The 21,102-nt window shown below is 32.9% G+C and overlaps 4 protein-coding genes across 4 annotated transcripts; 1 reads left to right on the top strand and 3 right to left on the bottom strand.

Moving 5' to 3' along the window:
- Window positions 1-3,369: 3,369 nt before the first annotated feature.
- Window positions 3,370-8,764, bottom strand: LOC130812856 (cell division cycle protein 48 homolog). The gene is made up of 9 exons (XM_057678475.1): window positions 8,510-8,764; window positions 8,216-8,381; window positions 7,180-7,408; window positions 5,515-6,281; window positions 5,209-5,430; window positions 5,057-5,128; window positions 4,671-4,952; window positions 3,931-4,290; window positions 3,370-3,847 (listed from the first exon to the last, which is right to left on the bottom strand). Exons 1-9 carry the CDS (start codon window positions 8,536-8,538, stop codon window positions 3,551-3,553), a joined length of 2,424 nt encoding a protein of 807 aa, XP_057534458.1. The 5' UTR covers window positions 8,539-8,764; the 3' UTR covers window positions 3,370-3,550.
- A 1,217-nt stretch (window positions 8,765-9,981) lies between these two features.
- LOC130813646 (ABC transporter B family member 9-like) lies at window positions 9,982-11,629 on the top strand. Its single transcript, XM_057679488.1, has 3 exons — window positions 9,982-9,996; window positions 10,811-10,904; window positions 10,981-11,629. The coding sequence occupies exons 1-3, from the start codon at window positions 9,982-9,984 to the stop codon at window positions 11,493-11,495; spliced, it is 624 nt and encodes a 207-aa protein (XP_057535471.1). The 3' UTR covers window positions 11,496-11,629.
- A 2,226-nt stretch (window positions 11,630-13,855) lies between these two features.
- Window positions 13,856-18,428, bottom strand: LOC130813217 (conserved oligomeric Golgi complex subunit 4). The gene is made up of 3 exons (XM_057678993.1): window positions 17,616-18,428; window positions 16,417-17,358; window positions 13,856-14,667 (listed from the first exon to the last, which is right to left on the bottom strand). The coding sequence occupies exons 1-3, from the start codon at window positions 18,312-18,314 to the stop codon at window positions 14,038-14,040; spliced, it is 2,271 nt and encodes a 756-aa protein (XP_057534976.1). The 5' UTR covers window positions 18,315-18,428; the 3' UTR covers window positions 13,856-14,037.
- A 1,189-nt stretch (window positions 18,429-19,617) lies between these two features.
- LOC130813215 (auxin-responsive protein SAUR71-like) lies at window positions 19,618-20,350 on the bottom strand. Its single transcript, XM_057678990.1, has one exon. It carries the CDS (start codon window positions 20,259-20,261, stop codon window positions 19,896-19,898), a length of 366 nt encoding a protein of 121 aa, XP_057534973.1. The 5' UTR covers window positions 20,262-20,350; the 3' UTR covers window positions 19,618-19,895.
- Window positions 20,351-21,102: the final 752 nt, after the last annotated feature.

Genomic DNA, 21,102 nt, shown 5'->3' on the forward strand with positions numbered 1-21,102 from the left:
AAAGCATGAAAAAACTAAAGTGAATAAATAAAAACGAATGAAGGAAGTAATTAATCTAATCAATTGGCCGTAGTTTTTCTTGCATTATTTTTTTTTTTGAAAGGGTATTATTTTTACAAGTTAGTTTGGATTAATGTTTATAAAACATTTAATATTGATTTACAAAACATTTTAAAAATGGGATAAGAATTCGATTTTCACTATGTACTGAGAGGATAAATGCGAGCTTGCGAATTTAACTTCATACATTTCTTTTTGTTTTAGGAATATATATCTCTTTTTGAGAACCTTTTTCGAGTCGAGGGACTCTCTAAATACATCTTCCTTTATATATGGACATAGATTGCGGCTATCCTTTTTTTTTTCAGACCCTAATAATAATTCGTATGGGGGAATATATTGTAGTATACGATGATGATGATGTATTGTTAATCTTTAAGGCATAGTAATTAGTTGGTGGTAATTAAAAGATGGTTTATCCCCAATGAAAAGGACATAGAAAATGTGAAATAAAAGGCAAAAAGTAGACATAAAAATAAGAAATAGATTGAAAATAGGAAAACCGTACCTTAATATGTGTAGAGTTAAGGAATCATTTGACCATCTAACAGTGTCCTTCACCCTTTACTTATTCTCATTATTATATTAATCTTCTCTACTTGTCTTCAGCTTTATATTAACGTACGTACACATACACTTTCTCAGCATTCTATTAGCTTGATTTTGTTCTTTGAATAATTATGGTTATTGAACTACAACACCATGAATACAACAACCACAGAAACAATAACAACACAAAAACAACAACAACAACAAGAAAGAAGCATAAATAAGGCTTCATTTGGGAAGAAATGCAGCCATGTTGTCAAGAAACAACGCACAAAGTTATACATTCTTCGTCGTTGTGTAGCAATCTTGCTTTGTTGGCGGGACAATGTTGAAGGTTAGACTTTTAATTGCAACAACAATAAATAAATATGAATTAAATAGTACTAGTATTTATTTAACAAATTAAAGGAAACACATATTAATAATGTGTATTTTTTTATTTTTTATTGTTACAATTCTTAGATTTTAAGTCTAGTATTGTTGTGCCAAATGTTAAATATATGGAGATGTAGACCTTCTTTTGTCTTGCTTAATGAACTTTTTTTGGTAGTGCATTATATTGTAATTGCTTCATTTATTTTTTTTATACTATCAAGTTTTCCATTATTAATCAAGTTTAGAAAATCGAAATAAGCGGAGAAGAAAATTCATATCAACGATTATGAAATTAATGTATTGATTTATATAGTCGATTTCAATCTTTTTGGATTAAAGCTTTAACATTGTCGTTAATGTGAAAAATAAGTCGGAGATTAAAATGTATTATAATAAACAAGTAAGCAATGGATTAAGAAGCTTGTACGAAAACATGATACATAATTAAAGCCAGGGTAATTGTTTTTGCAGAGTGGGCATAGATTGAGATATTGTAATGAGATAATTCCTTAATACTCCATTTATCAATATTCAATACAAAGTTTAATTGTTGGTATTTATCAATATTATTTTATCATTTATTAACTAGGAATTAAATAATTATAGATAGTTGATGTTTGAAAATATTTAAACATATGGAGTTTGTGCTATGTACTCACTCGGAACTAAATGTTTTATTACAAATTTTATTTTTACATGTTCTAATCAATTTACTACTTTTTAATATTTGAACAATAATCACATTGTATTCACTCATACTACTTTTAAAATCTTCATTCATACTCTATATATTTTATCTCTTTTAATATTTACAATTTAATTTAATTTTTTACCTTATTCTACTAACAAATCTACCATGATTTCCTTAAAAAAAAAAGTTGTTACCATTTGCAAAATAATACTCCTAGGATATAGGAGTATATTGGTTAAAAAAGCAATGAAAGTGAAACTTTTGAATAGTAATAAAAAAAAAGATTAAAGTTATAAATAGAATAAATAATAGGTGTAGTAAAAAAAAAAAAGCCCAAAAGTATATATTAGTATTATTTCTGTTTTAAAATACTTTTAATTAACATGACATATAATATTGAAATATTTATTATTTAAATGACATACTTCCTCCTATTTACCTTAGATGTCTCATCTACTTTTGAAACACTATTTATCTATCACTTTTAAATTGCATTTTATTATTAATCTACAAGTTAAAATATAGTCATGTGGGATCTTATTTGATTTGTTTTGATGTTAAAATTATTAATATTAACTTTTTATAATTTTTAATTATACATAATTCGATATATTAAGAATTGAATAAGTACATAGAGAATATAAAATAGAGAATATAAAATAACTGAGACACTTAAAATGAATAAAAGTGAATATAATATTAGATGTTATTATGGGTTGGAACTTGTGGGTATAATACTTATGAAAGAGAAAGTATGACCGAGTTTGTGTTGGTGTTGGATATGAATTGCTTTCATGAATTGGCAGCCTTTGTATACAAATAGTCAAAGTTGGCTTGCGTGGACCTTCTCGAATCATTGTTTTTGTATTCCGTTTACTACTCCATATACTAGTAAAAATAGAGAATCTTTTTCCAAAAAATAATGAATGACAAAATTTTGTGTATTCAAATAGAACATGATTTTCTAAAGAATATTTTAATTTTTTTAATATAAATTGTGATCACATAATAGTTTATAAAATATACTTAATTTATTTGGCGATTTATTAGTTTTTTGTTTTCAATATAAAAAATTTGCTAAAAAATTTAATAAATAAATCAATGGCTTAGTGGTTTATTTGTATTTTATAAATAAATCAATGGCTTAGTGGTTTATTTGTATTTTATTCTAACAATAAAAAAATGACATTGCATATTTTGTAATTTTATGGAGTAAATTGTTTTAAATTAAATTTATGAAGATCAAATGAGTTCATATGTTCAAAAAAAACTCAATCAAACTTTCAATATTTTAAGAAAATAACATAATATCCTAAGAAAAATGAGACTTATAAGAAAGTTTCTATTACTTGGTTTATAATTTGCATTATTTTGAACAAAGATTAAAAAATACAAGTAAATCAAAGTAGCAAGGATTGGGTGAATGGGTAATTGGCCCACTTATTATGTTGCGTTGTCCATGTTGAACAGCCAAAACATTTTCTCTTTAAAAAATTATTGTGTAAGCAAACTCTGATTTTTCAGTTCTCATTATTATGTATAACCAGAAATATTATATTAGATGGTATACCCAAAAATATAATAAATGAAAAATAAAATGTCTATCCGCATGCGTATTTTTTGAAGAGTATACGTATACGGTATACCCATTAAAAGAAAAGGGTTAATTATAGTAAATAGAAGTAAATGTAGTATTAACGTCTAAAGATTAACTTAAACGTTTGAATAAAATTCCAACATCAGGATGTGATTCTACAGTCACAGGTGAAAAAAAGATGGGCTGAACCACATAAATAAATGTCATCTTGAAAATAAAAATAGAGAAAAGTATTATATTGGGAGAAATGTGAAAATAGAAAGGAAACCAAAGAGAATCTAATTATAGAGATCATCGTCATCAGCTCCACCAGCTGAGGCAGCAAATGCATCTGCACCAGTCGTACCACCAGAACTTGTGTTGTTAAACCGGAACTCAGTGCCGAATCCTCTTGACTGCTGCAATGTCTGAGCAAATGCCTGATATTTACGAATATCAGCGTCGCTAACACTCCTTCGAGCATACTTCATTGATTCTTCAAAATGAGCAGCCTTGATTTCAGCAACTTCGTCTTCTACATCGTCCTCTTCCATTGCTTCCGGGTTTTCACTTCTCCTCTTCTCTCTTTCAATGTCCTGCAATTTCGAAAAGAAACGTAAATGATGAAAGAACGATATGACGATGAAATCATTTATTTGAAGAATCAAAAGATACTTGCCTTTTCAATGTTTTCTCGGATGGCATATTTGCAAGCCCGCTGACATATTTCAGTGATATCTGCACCACTGAACCCCTGAGTGTATTTGGCAAGCGCTCTAAGATCAACGTCTTTGGCAATAGGGGACTTCCTCAGAACTGCCTTAAATATGGATAAGCGAGATTCCTCATCCGGAAGAGGTATGTAAATTAGCTGATCAAGACGTCCGGGTCTCAGAAGAGCTGGATCAATAATATCCGGTCTGTTCGTGGCTCCAATGATGAAAACAGTCTTTTTGGCCGACATGCCATCCATTTCAGTCAACAGTTGATTCAAAACCCGGTCAGCGGCACCACCAGCATCACCTACACTGCTTCCCCTCTGTAAAATACACCCACAGACCATAATTGCAATCAATGTGAATGATCGTGAAAAGAAACTTACATATGTAACTTGTAAATGACAATTTGCATTGATAATATGGTAAGAACCAAATAAAGCATGGGTTGAGGCAAGGTCATCCATAAAATAACAAATTACACGGCCCCAGTACCACAGGGGTAGAAAGTATGCAACCTTGCCCTTGTAATAACAAAGAGATAGACTCCTCAACCGAAGTAGAATGTTAAAAATATTCAGTAACTCCACATGTCAGAAAATTCACCACTATCAACCAATACAAAAAAGTTGACACCATTTCCATCAGTAAATAGCACAGAAAAGCTATAACAAGTTACTACCAAACAGTTTGATAAGCGCACCTGAGTTGCAATTGAATCAAGCTCATCAAAGAACAAAACACAGGGAGCTGACCCACGGGCCTTGTCAAAAATCTCTCGAACATTAGCTTCACTCTCTCCAAACCACATTGTTAGTAATTCAGGACCCTTCACACTGATGAAGTTAGCCTGACACTCATTAGCAATAGCCTTTGCCAGCAAAGTTTTTCCACATCCAGGAGGTCCGTAGAAAAGAACTCCCTTGGAGGGCGACATCCCGAATTTCTCAAATTTCTCGGGGTGCTCCACGGGATATTGTACAGTCTGAAATAGGAAAAAATTGAAATTGTTATAAGTTACAGTACTTAATAGAAAAAGAAGTCACATTACTCAGAGTAAAAACGAAGGATTAAAGAATAAATAAGCACCTCTTGAAGCTCCCGTTTGACATTTTCAAGACCACCAATGTCATCCCATGAGACATTAGGAACTTCCACGACCTGAAAGACAAGCCAGTCGTAAGCAATCACAACAAACTAAGAGATAACTCCTTAATGATAAAATCATAACATAAACCAACCGTTTCACGGAGTGCGGATGGATTGCTCTGCCCAAGAGCAGTCTGGAAGTGTTCATTCGTAACAGCCATGGAGTTAAGGATCTCAGCATCAATAGTCTCATCTTCCAGATCAATTACATCCATCTTCTCTCTGATGCATTGAAGTGCAGCTTCAGTACATAAGGCAGCTAAGTCAGCACCAACATAACCATGTGTGTCCTTGGAAATCCTTTCCAAATCGACCTGTTCAATGAAGGGAACTGAATTAAATAAATCAAAGCAGATATATGTTAACAGCAATTTCAAACGAAAAAAAGAGATCCCTACTTCATCGGAGAGCTTCATATTTTTAGTGTGAATCCGGAGAATCTCAAGTCTCCCAATTTCATCTGGAACACCAATATCTATTTCTCTGTCAAATCGACCAAATCTTCTCAGTGCAGGGTCAATGCTGTTGGGACGATTAGTAGCACCCATAACAATAACATGTGCCCGAGATTTAAGCCCATCCATAAGAGTCAAAAGCTGGGAAACAATACGCCTCTCAACCTCTCCATTAGTTTTCTCTCGCTTGGGAGCAATTGAATCGATTTCATCAATAAAAATGATGGAAGGCGCATTCTTCTCAGCTTCCTCAAAAGCTTTTCTAAGATTGCTTTCACTTTCCCCAGCCAATTTTGACATGATTTCTGGCCCATTAATACAAAAGAAGAATGCACCAGTCTCATTTGCCACAGCACGGGCTATTAAAGTCTTTCCTGATCCTGGAGGTCCATAGAGCAAAATTCCCTTAGGAGGCTTGACACCAATAGATTTAAACAATTGTGGGTGTCTTAATGGTAATTCTACAAGCTCCCTAATTTGGGCCATCTGTTTCCTAACACCACCCACATCATCATACCCAACCTCATCTAATCTATTCTCATCTTCTCTTTTGATTGGTTCACCCTCACAATAGATCTCGGTATCTGGGGCGACCACACAAAACTCGGAAGGATCAGTCTCAATAACCTTAAATTCAACACTTCTCATTCCCCCTCTCACAAGAAAATAATCCCCTTTCCTCACTGGACGGTAGGCTTCAGTAAAATAAGCTGAAAAAATAAACAAAAACAATTTAGCCACTATTATACTATAATTTACATAATACAAATAAAAAGGATGATACATGAAGGAAATTTAGCTTAGAAATTTCATGATAAGCAACTGCATTAGAAGCAATAATAAATCTACACAACATCTGTTAAGACTCTAATGTTATCATATCTGCAAATTCCAGTCCATTTTTAATAAAGCATTAAAACCATTATAGTATGAAGTATGGAACTAAAGCAGTAGATGTCTAAGAGCCTTCATAGTTCACAGTATCAAATTAGAGATCAGTAGATCTACTAACTACTTGCCCCATAAAATTAGAATAGTCAACATCAGAATTTGTTTCAAACAATAAAAACGAAGCAAAATGGAAGGACCTTTGATGAGAGATACACCTTCAATGCTCAACAAGTCAAATTGCATTACTGAACTAGGAGTAATGAGACAACCCTCAACAAGACCCTCTTATAACAAGTACCAAAACTTAGTTGCTAATCAGACTAGCTCTCTAAAAGAAACCTATCAAGAAAAGAGCAGTACATAGAATATCTCCAAGTGATTTATCAACAAGCATTTACATTTGAGCTCTAAAAATCACAATAATGAATCAACATTTATCTCAAAAAGCTGTGTTATGTGACTGTTGTTATTTCCTTTTAAAGTTGATTAAAATCAATACTGTAAAGTCTAATTAACCACACAACAATACTAGTACTTGGTATTACCAGTATAATGACATAATTTGAGATGAAAAAGTAATCAATATTCATAAACAATAAAACCGTAGCTAATGAGCAGAAAATAATATGGGATCAACACTGCTTTTTAATGTAGTTGACTTAGCTTAACTGCATTGCAATAGAAAATTTTCAGTGTTGTGCAAGAAAGGAAACTTACGTTTCAGGTATGCATCAAACAAATTTCCTGTGACACCCTCAATTGTATCATCAATAGGAAGAATATGGACACGCTTCCCATATTTCACATCAGGACATTGGTGTACAGATACCACATCACCAAGCCGCACCCTTAGATTAGATCTCACAACCTTGTTCATCCTAATCTTAGGCTCTTCACATGTCTCGTCAGCAAGTGCAATGCAGATTGTATCTTTACGTTTTTTCCCCTGAAAATTGTCCAAAAAACAGAACACATGAACAAAAAAACCAAATTCTAGCAAAAATATGGACAATCAATTATAATAACTCTACCGGCTCTTGTATTAACAGTGGCCAGTGCTAATCCTAACCATCAACTAAGAATAGTATCAAGCTTGTAAGACATCTTCACATAACAATACTACATGACATGTCACTTATACTATCCTAGATCACCTTCCACTCTTTAAACTACTAGATCGAAGAGGTGTCAGACCCCTCTTTTTGCTCTAATTATGTATAAGTCACCACTGTATTAATGGAACTTTCATAAGAGAAGTAACAAATAGATAAAGTAAGGCACAGGATCGAAATTTTCTCAACTCAAATTTTAATTTCATTCAACATCTTAAGTAGAAGATTCTAAAGAAAGCATAACATAGTCATTACAACCATCTCAATGTCAAGTAATATTCAATAATACTTGATAATACAAACATCAAACCCATCGGATAAGGCTTCCATCAAAAAAGTCTCCATTGACCCACAAACAAAATCTTATGAAAAAGGATCTCAGCCCAATAGCCCCCTTGGTGAACAAAAATACCTAATTCGCACAAATCAAACCCTAAATCACATCTGGAAAAACTAGGAAGGCCTTTCCGAGTCAAAAAACCTAAACCCAATTATAATTCCCAAGTAAAAGTTACTTAATCCTTTCAATTTCAATAATCCTCAAACAAAAACCATAAAGATTATAAACATGAATCGGGAACATAAACGCTACAAACCCTAAAATGCAAACCCAAAAGTAAGTTAAGCCGAGAAAATAAGACCTTGATTAAGACGGTGTCACCGCGGAAAAGTTGAAGTTTTTCCATGGTATCAGGATGCATCGCAACAACTGAATTATCATCATTAACAGCCTCATCTACAACCAAACGATTTGGGGCTTTCTTACGCTCGAGAATCGCAGTGCTGAAGTCCTTCTTCGTTCCCTTTCTGTACCCACCAAAACCCAAAATAAAAATCAAATCAACGAAATCAGATTCAATTAAATTTAGGGCAAAAATTATATAAAAGAAAAACAATTGCAGGGAAGACGACGAATAAATAGATCTGAGACTTACGAATCAGAAGATTCAGGATTGTGAGCCATAATTGATTGGATGAATCGATCAAAGAAAGGAATAGGGAGAGAGAGTTGAAGAGTTGAGCGAGAATATTGGAGTAATGGAAGATGTGAAGTATATAGAGTTCCTTGCTATTCAGAAGAGTTTTAGTACTCCATAACTTATTGCACAAGTTTACCCACCAACACCATAATATCTTTATTTATAGTATTAAATATGATTACCTCCTCGCTCAAGATATGTCCGATTGGTTTTTGTCAAAGTTACAATAACTACTGTCAATCTGGGTCATTTTTGGGGTAATTTAATGGTACCACTGCTTCGGATTCACTTTATAAAGAATTCAAATTGAGTTAATTTTTATTCTTGTTATTAAAAACTGTCGGTCTTCTAAGAGAAAAATTAAAACTTTATTTATATAAAGATTTTTTTTATTTTTCGTCTAAGACCTAAAACTTGCCTGGAACGGCAGGATAACTATCATTTTCACCATTTTTTTTCTCATTCTACTATATATATATATATATATATATATATATATATATATATATATATATATATATATATATATATTATTGCATATAAAATATGGGCAAGGATTTCATATTATTCATTTTCCTTTTAGATTTTACACTACTATTGTGCTGATAAGTGATCATAACTCATTAGTTTGATAACCTAAGTGATAACAACTCATTAGTATGATAACCTATGTGATGCATTAGGTCACAAGTTCTCTTCCAAGCTATTTTTATTTGACACCAAGCTATTAAGCATTTTGGTGTTTAGAATGTAGGTGGGTGATTATCGCTCATATTAAGATTTTTATGAGATTAGTTTTTCACCAATAATTCATTTTGACTTGTGAAGCAGCCCACTAAACAGTATAATAATACTGTCTACAAAATACAACGGAAGACTTATTTGAAACAGCCCAAACCAGCTAAACAGTATAATAATACTGTCTACAAAGCACAGTGGAAGACTTATTGAAGTTTGGGCTGAATCCGACCTGTGGCTGGATAGCCACAGCAAATCAATATCAGAGTATTTAAAACTTTTTACATTAAATAAGTGAATAATATTTAAAAAACATTATAAAATTATTACAATTTAATTTACAAATATCTAATTTACATTATGAATTTCAAAAAGAACTCCTCGCCTTGTTTGGTATCTCCTTATGAAACATTAATTTATCAAAACTCAAACTCTTTTAAAATACCATTTGGTATCGACATAAATACGAATAAGAATCTTGTTTCATAGTGAATCAAACACGGCTACAACTTTACAAGTTAATAGCGAAAATCAAAATGCGGCTATTACTTTACAAGTCAATAGCGAAACAATACGGCAAATGAAACATATGATTTCATTTGCGAAACAAACAAAACTTTATACCAAACGTATTTATTCAAACTCATATTAAAACAACAATATAACTACACTTTAAAACATTGGAATATATGGACCGTCAGGAAGTAGGTTTGATCTAAATCCTGAGAACATGGGTGATCGTCATCACCGAATATACGGTTCTTGCAAGAACGAACGGTCAGGGGCTCGAGACCGATCCGAATAACCATTACCTATTATCAAGCTATAAGATTTCACAATAATCCGGATACAAATATCCGTTGCCAATTCCCAAAAATGGACGTTTTTCAGTGTTGAATAGTTCAATATAAAACAAAATAATAATTCACTTGATTTTCTTTGAAATCAACAATCATACTTCATTTTCATAATACGATATTTCAAGACTCATATTTTATAAGTCAATAACATATAAAACATGCTTTTGTTATCTCTTTAAATAAATACAATATTAACATACTTTTTAATAAAATAGAATTTTTATAACAGGATTAATTTTTATTAAGATCATTTTACAATAATAATAATATTATTACATAAATAAAGCAATCAAACCAATATTTTTCCCATCATCAATTGAACATAAAAATGCTTAAATTAGCTTTAAAAGATATTAGATGTTTGTAGTTTACCTTTATGAGTAAATTCTTCGACCGAAAATCAGATTAGAATACCAAAGAACTTCATTGATGCATTTGAACAAACACCTTGTGTGCATCAACTTTTAACTCCAAAAGATAATAATACAAGCTACCTTTTTGCATCGCTATCAATAATACTCAAAAAATTCATACCATCCATAGTTACCCAATAAAAAAATATAAAATAATTCTAAATACTTGATTAAAGGAATACCCAATTGAATTCCCAATTTAAACAATTATTCTCATAACTGATTATTCTCGATTTTCATGATAGTCTGTTAGTATTTTGGACATAATTCTCTCATACGAATTTATTTTGGGGCGATTCAAGTGCCCACGCGATCGCGACTCGGAGCTATACGATTCAAGTGCTGTTAGATGAAGTTGAGCTTCAAAGGTTCAAGCTAAGTTGGCTGAGAGAACAAATGGGTTTAGTAAGTTAAGAGCCAATATTATTCAATGACACTATCCGAGCCAACATAGCCTATGCAAAGCAAGGAAATGCAACTGAAAAAGAGATCATTGAAGTTGCGACATCAGCAAATGCGCAAAACTTCATCTCGGGACTACCACAAGGCTATAACCACTTGATGGGAGAAAGAGGGGTGCAGTTGTCAGGCGGACAAAAGCAAAGAATAGCCATTGCAAGAGCCATAATCAAGAATCCTAAAATTCTGCTTCTTGATGAAGCCACAAGTGCACTTGATGCTGAGTCTGAACGAATCGTGCAAGATGCTTTGGACGTTGTGATGATTGATCGAACAAAGGTGATCATTGCTCATCGTTTAGCCACCATTAAGCGTGCTGATACCATAGCCTTACTGAAAAATGGGGTGATTGCTGAAAAGGGAACACATGATCAGCTCATGGGAATAACTCATGGACTTTATGCTTCATTTGTTGCTAGTATGCTGCTTCCACCTTATAGAGCTAGGATTTACTTTTCCATATTATCATAATATAAATTCTTGCTAATTTTTTGAATAACTCTTACTAAGCATGATTGTATATGAAATCTCAAAAGATAAGGCAACATGATGATTGTGAGTTGTGACCAAATGTGTACAACTGGGTGTTCGGGTGTGTTTCGGGTACGATAATTCTGGTCGAGTTAATTTAGGTCATGTCACATGTGCGTAAGTAAATATTTTGCCAATCTAATTTGATATTTATTTGTGGAATATTTTTGGATCGAGTAGAGTCATACTCAGTTTTGGACCTTTTGATTAATCAGGTTAAATTTGGACATCTTAATTATGAGTCTTAGTTGTGACTTTTTGTTTTGCCCTATAGAGTTTATCCGTGCTAAGTCAAGGGAAATCCAATACTAACTTTCCCTAAGGTTGGAAGTAGATGTTCAATAGAAGTATAATGACAAAAAGGGTTAAGAGTTAAGATACTTTTGATTGTGTGTGTTTTACTGGGCTTCTAACATAACAAAGAGGTACACAGAATAGCATGAGAAACTAAGTACATAACTGATACTCTATGTTGCTTGGACTCGGGTACTTATGTTTGATACTATTACGTGTTAAAAGTGTCGTATACATCTAAAATACATTCAATTTTATGCCTAAAATAAAATGCCTAAGTGTCATACCAATGTTCGAGCATCAAGAATTAGACACGGGTACATGAAGCAAAATGAAGAATCCGAGTAACATAGCTGATACTCAATGTAACCAATTTTACTCTTTTCTTGTGTTTTGTTTTATGTCATCTTCAAACCAAAAAGACTAATACACCCAACCATAAGCAAAATTTGGTAGTTTATTCGGAAATTACACAATAATGCATGAACCAAGAGAAGTGCATGCTTCAAAATGGGTAGCTTGTCACACTTTGTCCTTTCCATATGAGCATGGTTCTCCGGTTTGCCATTTCTTTCTTCCTGGTAATTTTATTTGTGTTCCATCCGTTAAGATTCAAATCGCTTCAAGAGATGTATAAGGTTTCAAATTTCATGTATTCCAACAGTTTTTATGTTTTCGTTTAAAAATTTTTATGTGAATCTGAAATCAAAAGATGTATAGTAAAAATTATCAGAAATTGATCATGATAATCTGAAATCTGAATGTAATGATTTGCACTAAGCAACATATTGGATGGTTCTAACTTCTAAGCATCAAGAGGATAATCAGCCTTTAAGGATCTTATTGGTATTAAATGGTAATTTTAGTATCGAAAATTTAATGTAGTACTATATCAACTAAAATGGACATATATTCTAACTTTTATACCAGCTACAGTAAAATTGGACAAAAAAGGGAGGAAGGGGAACAAAGCAATATTTCTACCTTAAAGTCGAAGCTAAAAATATCTAAACATAAATTGATTGCAGTATACTTACCAGGACAATGGACAGATATTAGTTGATCCGTCCTAAATCTAATCCGACATAAGTGGGTTTGGGTTGAGACTTTTGACCCAATTAATTAAATGGGTCGAACCGACCTAATCTGTTTATTAAATAGGTTAGTTTCAAGTCAAAATTTTAAATTTGAAAAAACCTATATAACTCATTTAATAAATGTGTTGATTTCGAGTTAAATCAATAAAGTATAAACTAAACTTAGTTCATTTAATATTTTCTTATTCTTCATAGTAAATACAAAAACAACAACAAAACATAAAGTTAAATTTAAAGCCTAAAAAATTAGATTTAATAAACGTTAAAAACCTTAAAACAAAAACAAAAAAAATTATAAACGGGTTAAGTGGGTCGAAATCAGGTCAACTTGATCTGTTGCAGGTCGGGTCAAAGTTGTGATTTTCGACCCAATTAACTAAATGGGTTGGGTTTGGGTCAAGGGTTTTTTGACCTGTTTATATATGACCCGAACTCAAACCCGACCCAACTTGATCTGTTTGACAGGCCTAGATATAAGCCCACGAGCAGCGAGTTTTCTACAGACATTTTCAGAAGCATCACCTGTAGTTTTAGATCATAACTTGTTGCAAGCCCTTGCTGAACTGAAAAACATGTAGTGAACAAGGAGCAAGGAGAATGGAGAATGGAGAATGGAGCATGGTGCATAGAGCACGGTACATGAAGCAGTAAAAGAAGGAAATTCTGTTAAAGAGTTGGAAGCGAAAAAAAGACCGCACCAAGAAGACAATTTCAGTTGTCGGGGTTTTGATTATGCGCAGCTCTGAAGATTTCACCTTTTAGGTGTCAATGATGTAAGTGGCTAATGTGACAAAAGACCTTTAACCCGAGGTTTGCACTATGCACAAAGCGCTGTGCTAGAGTTATAGAATACCCGAAGAACAATCTAAATACCAAGCAAGTACAAAAGTAGAACACAGCCTCACAGAGGTACCTCTTGAATAAGAAGTTTTTTTTATGAAACCAAGGGGGAAACTTGGTAAATGGTACAGCTCAGGAGTTATTATATTCTTCCCCATAAAAGGTGCTCATACAAGCATCAAAAGGGAACTATCATAAGGAAAAATGGAAAAAAGAAAATATGAACATTTAACATAAAATCTACAAAAAAATTACAGTTTCAAAGCAGCTATAGCTTCAGGCTTGAAATCAACTCTGAGACCCAGCACTCTTCTCACCTCGGCAGGAGTCAGTCTCCAGGTCATTGGCCCCGAGTTCTCCCCCCAGAAATCCAAAATTTCAGAGACCTTTTCCAAGTTTAGAATTGTTGCCATTTGGGTAAGTCGAGCAAATTTATCCCTTACAGTTCGTTGAGTCATGCTTGAGAAATGACTTACCAAAGCCCTAGCATCTCTGTCGAGTTGTAAACCTCCAAGTTGACTGAACCTTTTCTGCATCATAATGACTTCAAGCCTCTTGGTGATGAAATCAATGATGAGATGGACAAAGGTGTCATAATTGTTGGCAGTCATTACAGGCTGAAGCCAAGCTGCATTAGTTTCAACGGCATGAAGAAGCCTTTGTACCCAAGGATCATTAACCTCGTTATCTGCATATTCAGCCTCAGATAACTCGTAGCTAATTGTTGCTACATTGTCCAAAATTGGGCGTATCCGAGGTGTGACAGTAGCTACAAGTTGTTCCATGCCAGCATTCAATGCCTGCTTGAAACTGTTGCTCACCTCTCCTAACATGGACAGACAAGATTTTACTTTCTCTCTATCAGCTGGTGCTGGGAATACCTACAAAAAAGGTGAATTGGTACTTATTAGATGGAAATCATTATTATTTCTCCAAAAGCAAAGATATGTCTTAAAATGAAGTTTTTCTAACGAATGAACCAAGAAAGCAAGTTGTCCAACAATTTTTTTGATGAAAATCTCATTCAGTCCAAACAGAAAGGACACCATGGATATCAGATATCCCACTAAAACTGATCATATCAGCAAGAGTAACAGACAAGAAAAACTGTTAAAACCAAATATTGAAAGTTATTAAAGGACATTCTTATTTTACAATTATGATATTTTACAGCATCTTTATCTAGAGGACATTTGACCAAATGTTAACAATCTCGCTATAATTCATTCCGTTGGCAGGCCAAAAAAAACCACAACGCCAAATTTGGAAATGCATAGAAGATAAGGAAATATTGATTTGTATAATCCAACCTCTTAGTGGCTTTCCTCATACAATGCGACCTTTGTGTTATCCGGAAAACCCAGACTTTAATACTCATTAACAAACCGATATTGCAGCAAGATTCCATTTTGATTGGACAACTTAGTTATGCGATTAGTACTTTGATACTACTTTCCCCATTCAAAGCTTACTTTCCTCATTAAAAGCTTAAATCATACTAGTAGAATAATAATGATAGTTCAAAATGAAGCTTTGGTTCTGAGAGAATTTATAGATTAGATCATTAGAATATTTACTCAAAATATTAAGTAGAGAGACTTAATATGAAATACACAAACCAAAAAACCATCACTTTCTTCAATAAATACGTATTCACAACTTTTGTTCTTCCTCAACATATAAATAATAATGAAAGAAATCATCATTTCTTTCGATATGTTTTAATAGTCATGCAATTGCTCTGTAATCATCATTACAAAACATAAACCAACCACCACCACCACCACTCATTATCTCTCCCTCTTTCAAGTCTATCTTCTTTTAACCCAAAAAAAACTAATTTAACAAAAAAGATGCAAATCGGCAATAATTTGCAGTCTCTTAGTTGTGCCTAAACTAGAAGGTAACTCAGTACCTTCCAGCTTCTCTTCTCTTCTCTCAATCTTCCCTTGCTTCTTGAATTTTTTCAAGCTTATACATGGTTAAGCTCTTTTTCTTATTAACATCTGGTTATGTTTTCATCTATGATCATTCATATTATTGGTCTGGCTTAGAGTTGTATTTAGAGGAAAAAAGCAAGTAAAAACATGGAAAATCAGCAGAAATCATCAGTATTTAACCTTCAATGCCAGTCACATGTAAAATAAGCCTGTTAACACAAGACAAGCAAGAAAGGCTGGATTTATCTAAGATATAACATAGAAACTAAAAGAGAGCTATTAGAAAATAACAATGGAAGGGTGAAATGCATCTCCAAAAATTAAAGCATAAAGCTATAAAAATGTTAGTTATAAGGGAAGGGTGTGAAAAAGTTCCATAATCAATTGGAAAGAAGCCTAAAAATATAGAAGTAATTTCTCATGCACCTATAACACTAATTGCAAAAATTACATTAACAAATAATGAGCCTGATCCTTGTACAAGATTCAAATACAGTCAGCATTAAGACTGAAAATACTCAGAAGACTAAACTAATTATTTTTCCTTAGTTTTTGGACACGCTAAGCACTGTCAAAAAGGGTGGATGATCCACGAACGGATTGTACTTCAGAAGCGTATGCAAGTAAAATAGTAGTACAAAACTGCAATATGTAGTTAAGCCAATATATAAAAGAAAGTTTTGATTTTACCTCTGTACATTGCTCCTCAATTTCATGCCAGAGTTTAGTGATATATTCACTACTGACATCCATATTATTCAAAGCTGTAGCAATTTCTGTTCCAGTTTTCTGAACACCAACGCCTCCCAGAAACAGCCTTGCACCAAGGTTGGGCTCCCTCATCTTCTGTTGTAGAGCTTCAAGATACTCATTGCTTAACAAGTTGGCAGCGCCTGCCAAAACAGTAACCACAGACTTGCTTTTGGAAGTGGATATGGCCCTTCGACAACAACTTTGCAATACATAGAAAACATCATCCACCATGGAAGTTGTCAAGCTATCGGACACATGCTCATCAATCTTAATAGCTTTTTTCACATTCTCCACCATGAAAAATTCCTCCAAAATGACATAAAACTCAGTAATCTCATGAAGGCCCTTACTAAAATTCCCACTTCTAAAAGCCTTGGTTGCTCGAGGAACAACCTCTGGATCAATAGAACTCAGCCCTTTGATCTTTGACAACATATAAGCTGTGTAATCTTCACCTAACCGGGAAAGAGATAAAATCTCCTCCAAATACAATTCCACCTCCCTCGGATCAGGACCCTCTGCACTCCCAACTGAAAGTAAATTCTTGCTAAAAGAGACAATCTCTTCCGTCAATTTCATCAATTTCCTATACTCCATATATTTTTTCAATATCAAATATCCCCTTGAATCACACTCTTCTTGAAGCTCGCATATCGCGTAAACTATCCCATCTTCCCCACATAAACTATGCAAAACCTCATCATTCTCTTCAACCGCCAACACAATATCCGAAAACAAATTAGTCAAACAAGCAACAAAATTAACCAAATTATTACCACTACCATTAGTCGAAAAACTACTCTCCATCAACTCCACTAATTGATCAAACTCCATCCTAGACCTCATTGAAATTACCTTTCTCAAGTAACTCACATACACCTGCACCAATCAATCAATGAAAAATAGGGGAAATCATTAACTTTATCCATTCAAACATACCTACATTGTCCATATTTATCAATACCACTATGATTTCAAAACCTAAGTCTACGACCAAACAAACGATATCAAACATTACGAAACTAATGTCTATGTTAAAAACAGGTAATAATTCGCAAATTTTATAAAATTTCATCCAAATTCACGTCATACACAAAGAAATTCACAAAAAAGGGGGAAAAAGAAAAGAAAATTACCTGTAATCCTTCTTCTTCAATACCGAGAAGAGGATAAAGGCGGATGAATCTAACAACAGAAGGATGATCCCTTTGATCAATAGCAGCAAGAAGCTTCTTTTTAACAATACTTTCCAACTGTTTCTTATAACCAATCAACTCTTCTCTTTGAGAAGTTCCAGAAGAATCTCGAAACTTGGAATCAATTTCTAGAAACTTCTTAACATGTTCAGCAGCAGATTCATAATCATCAGACTCTAATGACATTTTCACAGAATCAATACAAGCAGATTTCTGAGAAATGGCATCAAGGCGAAGAAGAGTAGAAGAAACACGCGATTGAGCTAGGTCAAGTTCACGTACTTTAGCAGAAACATTTTCAGCGAGGACAGAAGTCGATCGAACGGAAGAGAGGATGTGATCGGCATCAGATTGAACGATTGAAAGGATTTCAGCAGATTTGAGGAGAGAAGAGAGATGATTATCGAGAGAAGAACGTTGAGAGAGGAGAGATTCAAGATCGAAGTCAAGAGAACGTTGGTAAGCGATGCATTCATGAAGTAGGCGAGTGATTGTACCGACATCGGTGAGGTTGTGGAGTTGAGATAGAGCTTCTGGAGTTCCAAATTTGATGGAGAATTGTTGTTGGGATGTGGTGGTTGGTGATGAAGGATTGGTGATTGAGGTTGGCGATGGCGGTGGAGGCGCCTTGTACACCATTGATGAGATCTGGAGATCAGTAAGAGGATTATACTTGTTGTGTACTACTGGATTGTTCAATCCATGAATAACTCTCGCAACTGGTTAGATAACCGAGCTCACAAACCTTTTATTGGATGGTTTTACTGCAATTTTTAAGAAATTTTACTCTTCTCCATTTTGCTCTATTTTATTTTTCCATTTGATCTATTTTTGTTAGGTGTAATGTTTTAATTTATCTAAACATAAACACAAAATTAAAATTAGATATATTTAATTTATCATAAATATTATGAGATGGAAAAGAAATAGATATTCATGTTGTATAATTTTTCTTCAATATGGACTGCGGATAAATTATTTTTGAATATCACTTCTAAATAAAAGTAGTTATCTTTTAAATTTGTAGTCATTTTTAATTTTATAACATTATTTTTATTGGTTGAATAACCTTGCTCATAGAAAAATTCTAACGGCTCATTTAAACTTGTATTAATTGTAGGGAAAATTATCCAAAATAATCTCACCTATTGTCCATCTGCTGTGAATAATTCCTACTATTAATTATTTCTAAATAATCCAACCTTTGTATATTATTTGTTAACAGCACCCCTTTTCACATTTTAACTGGCTACTGTAGGTACCTACTAGTCGTTACGCTCACTTCTTCTCCCTTATGCTTCTTGGTTGATCTTAACTTAGTCCTCTTTGGTGGTAGTTACCTATAATAGCCAGTTAAAATGTAAAAACGGGTGCTATCAGCAAACAATATACAAAGGTTGGATAATTTAGAAATAACCAATAGTAGGGATTATTCACATTAGATGGAAAATAAGTGGAATTATTCTGCATAATTTTTTCTAAATAGTATATACACATTAAATTTCTCTTTTTAATATTGGCTTGTTAGTGAGCAATTGAGTTGAATAAGTTAGAAATATATATGTTAAAGTTGAGGAGTACGTCCTGTTTTAGCTCAGAGTTAAATAAGTTAATTTATATTTTTACCTCAAAGAAAATCGCTAATAATATCAAAAGTATCACGGACAATATTAACAATTTCTTTGTTTGAGTGGATGAGAAATTAAGTATACTTCTACCCTCGCCAAGTAATAGGTTATAGGCTAGAATGAAATAAAAAAGATTCACATATAATTACTACATAATCAAAATTGTTAAAAATTTCAAAAATAAGTCTTTTAAAAAAATATTTTGAAAATAGTTTTTTTTTTTAAATTTAAATTAACAAAAATGTTATTTTAGGCGAATATTGAACATCATGATGTACTACAAAACTAATCAAAACATATATATATATATCATGTATTTTTATGTATCCCAACATAGCAATAAGCAACTCAAAAACACAATGCATCTTGCTAATGAGGGGATCACAACTCACCTACAAAGAACTACAAGTTTATCAATTTTCACTTTAAAAAATAAAAGTAAAAAAAAAGATATAATTAAATCATATGGACAGCCTAGAACTAGCTAGCTAAGTGTAGACTGCATCAAATATATTGAACAAAGTAATTCCTCTATTTCTTTGAATTAATTAGTCCGCAATGTAACAAATTCAAAGAAACGAGTCGAATTGTGTTACAAGTTGTCTAAAATCTTGTGCAACTCTTGAGAAGTACAAGGCACAACCAATGCACCTTGTTGATGGAGCCCATACTCTTCTTCTGCTTCTTGTAAAAGTTTCAAAACTTGTGGACTTCTCAAATACTTGATGTCTACTACAAACCTTTTTAGGTCTTTTTGTTCTTCATCCTCACTGCATTTTCCTGCTAAAATTGCAAAATGACCTTTAGGCACTAATGTGGGCTCTTTAGGTCTTGCTAGAAACATAAGCATTTCTTCATTCCCTGGAATTGTTTGTACTGGTTGCAACATTTTTATGCACCATTTTAGCTTCACTATAAACTTTTTAAGCTTCATCAAACTCCTTTTTCCACCTGCCATTTAATTTGATTATTTTTAGGTAATTTAATTTGTTTTTGTTTAATATAGAAGAATTATTCAAATGGGTTTAATTTGGTTTATTTGTTTGCTTGTGATGGTAGAAATATAGAAAGGTTTATGTATTTATATATAATATAAGAATAAGAATTGGTTATAGAATGATGAAGGTTCCTTCCAAGAACGTGAGAATGGTGTGGGATCATTGCATATGATAATGTCAATATTAGCATTAAATGTAAGATAATACTCTCTTGTTTCTAATAGATTGTCACACTTTTCATTTTAATCTGTCTCTTTTACTTTGCTATAATTTTATTTTTATAGAAGTGTTTCTATTATTTTAATTATTTTATACTCATCTTACAGTTCAACTTTTCCCTCATAATTTCTTAATTTTTGTGTAATATACAACTGTGTTAATTTATTGATTACAAATATAGTACTTGTTAAGAGTAATGTATTAGTGTTTCCTAGTCATACAAATAGAGAATACGCGGTCTACTGTGCTTCATTGTATTCTATGCCCATTGCGCACCGCTATTCGCTCTTAGCTTGCTTATTCTATATTTCCTACTCGTTGTGTACTTGTGTAGCTAGTTTATTATTACTCCTTAGCTCCCTTCCGGCCGCTAGAAGAGGTGTGTATTCAGTTGTAAAGTTATGCAACGGGCCAGTATCTTTAAAAGGTTGTGATCTAGTCCGTTTTAAAAGAGTCAAGCACGTTATTTTTTAAATAGCTTGGTCTTTAACGGATTGACCCATAGAGAAAATTAACGGGTGAAGTCAGACTTTAAGCAAATCAACTTAATATAATAAATTGAATTTCCTTTAATTACCTTCT

Source organism: Amaranthus tricolor, chromosome 5 (assembly GCF_026212465.1).
Source record: "Amaranthus tricolor cultivar Red isolate AtriRed21 chromosome 5, ASM2621246v1, whole genome shotgun sequence".
NCBI classification, from domain to species: Eukaryota; Viridiplantae; Streptophyta; class Magnoliopsida; order Caryophyllales; family Amaranthaceae; genus Amaranthus; species Amaranthus tricolor.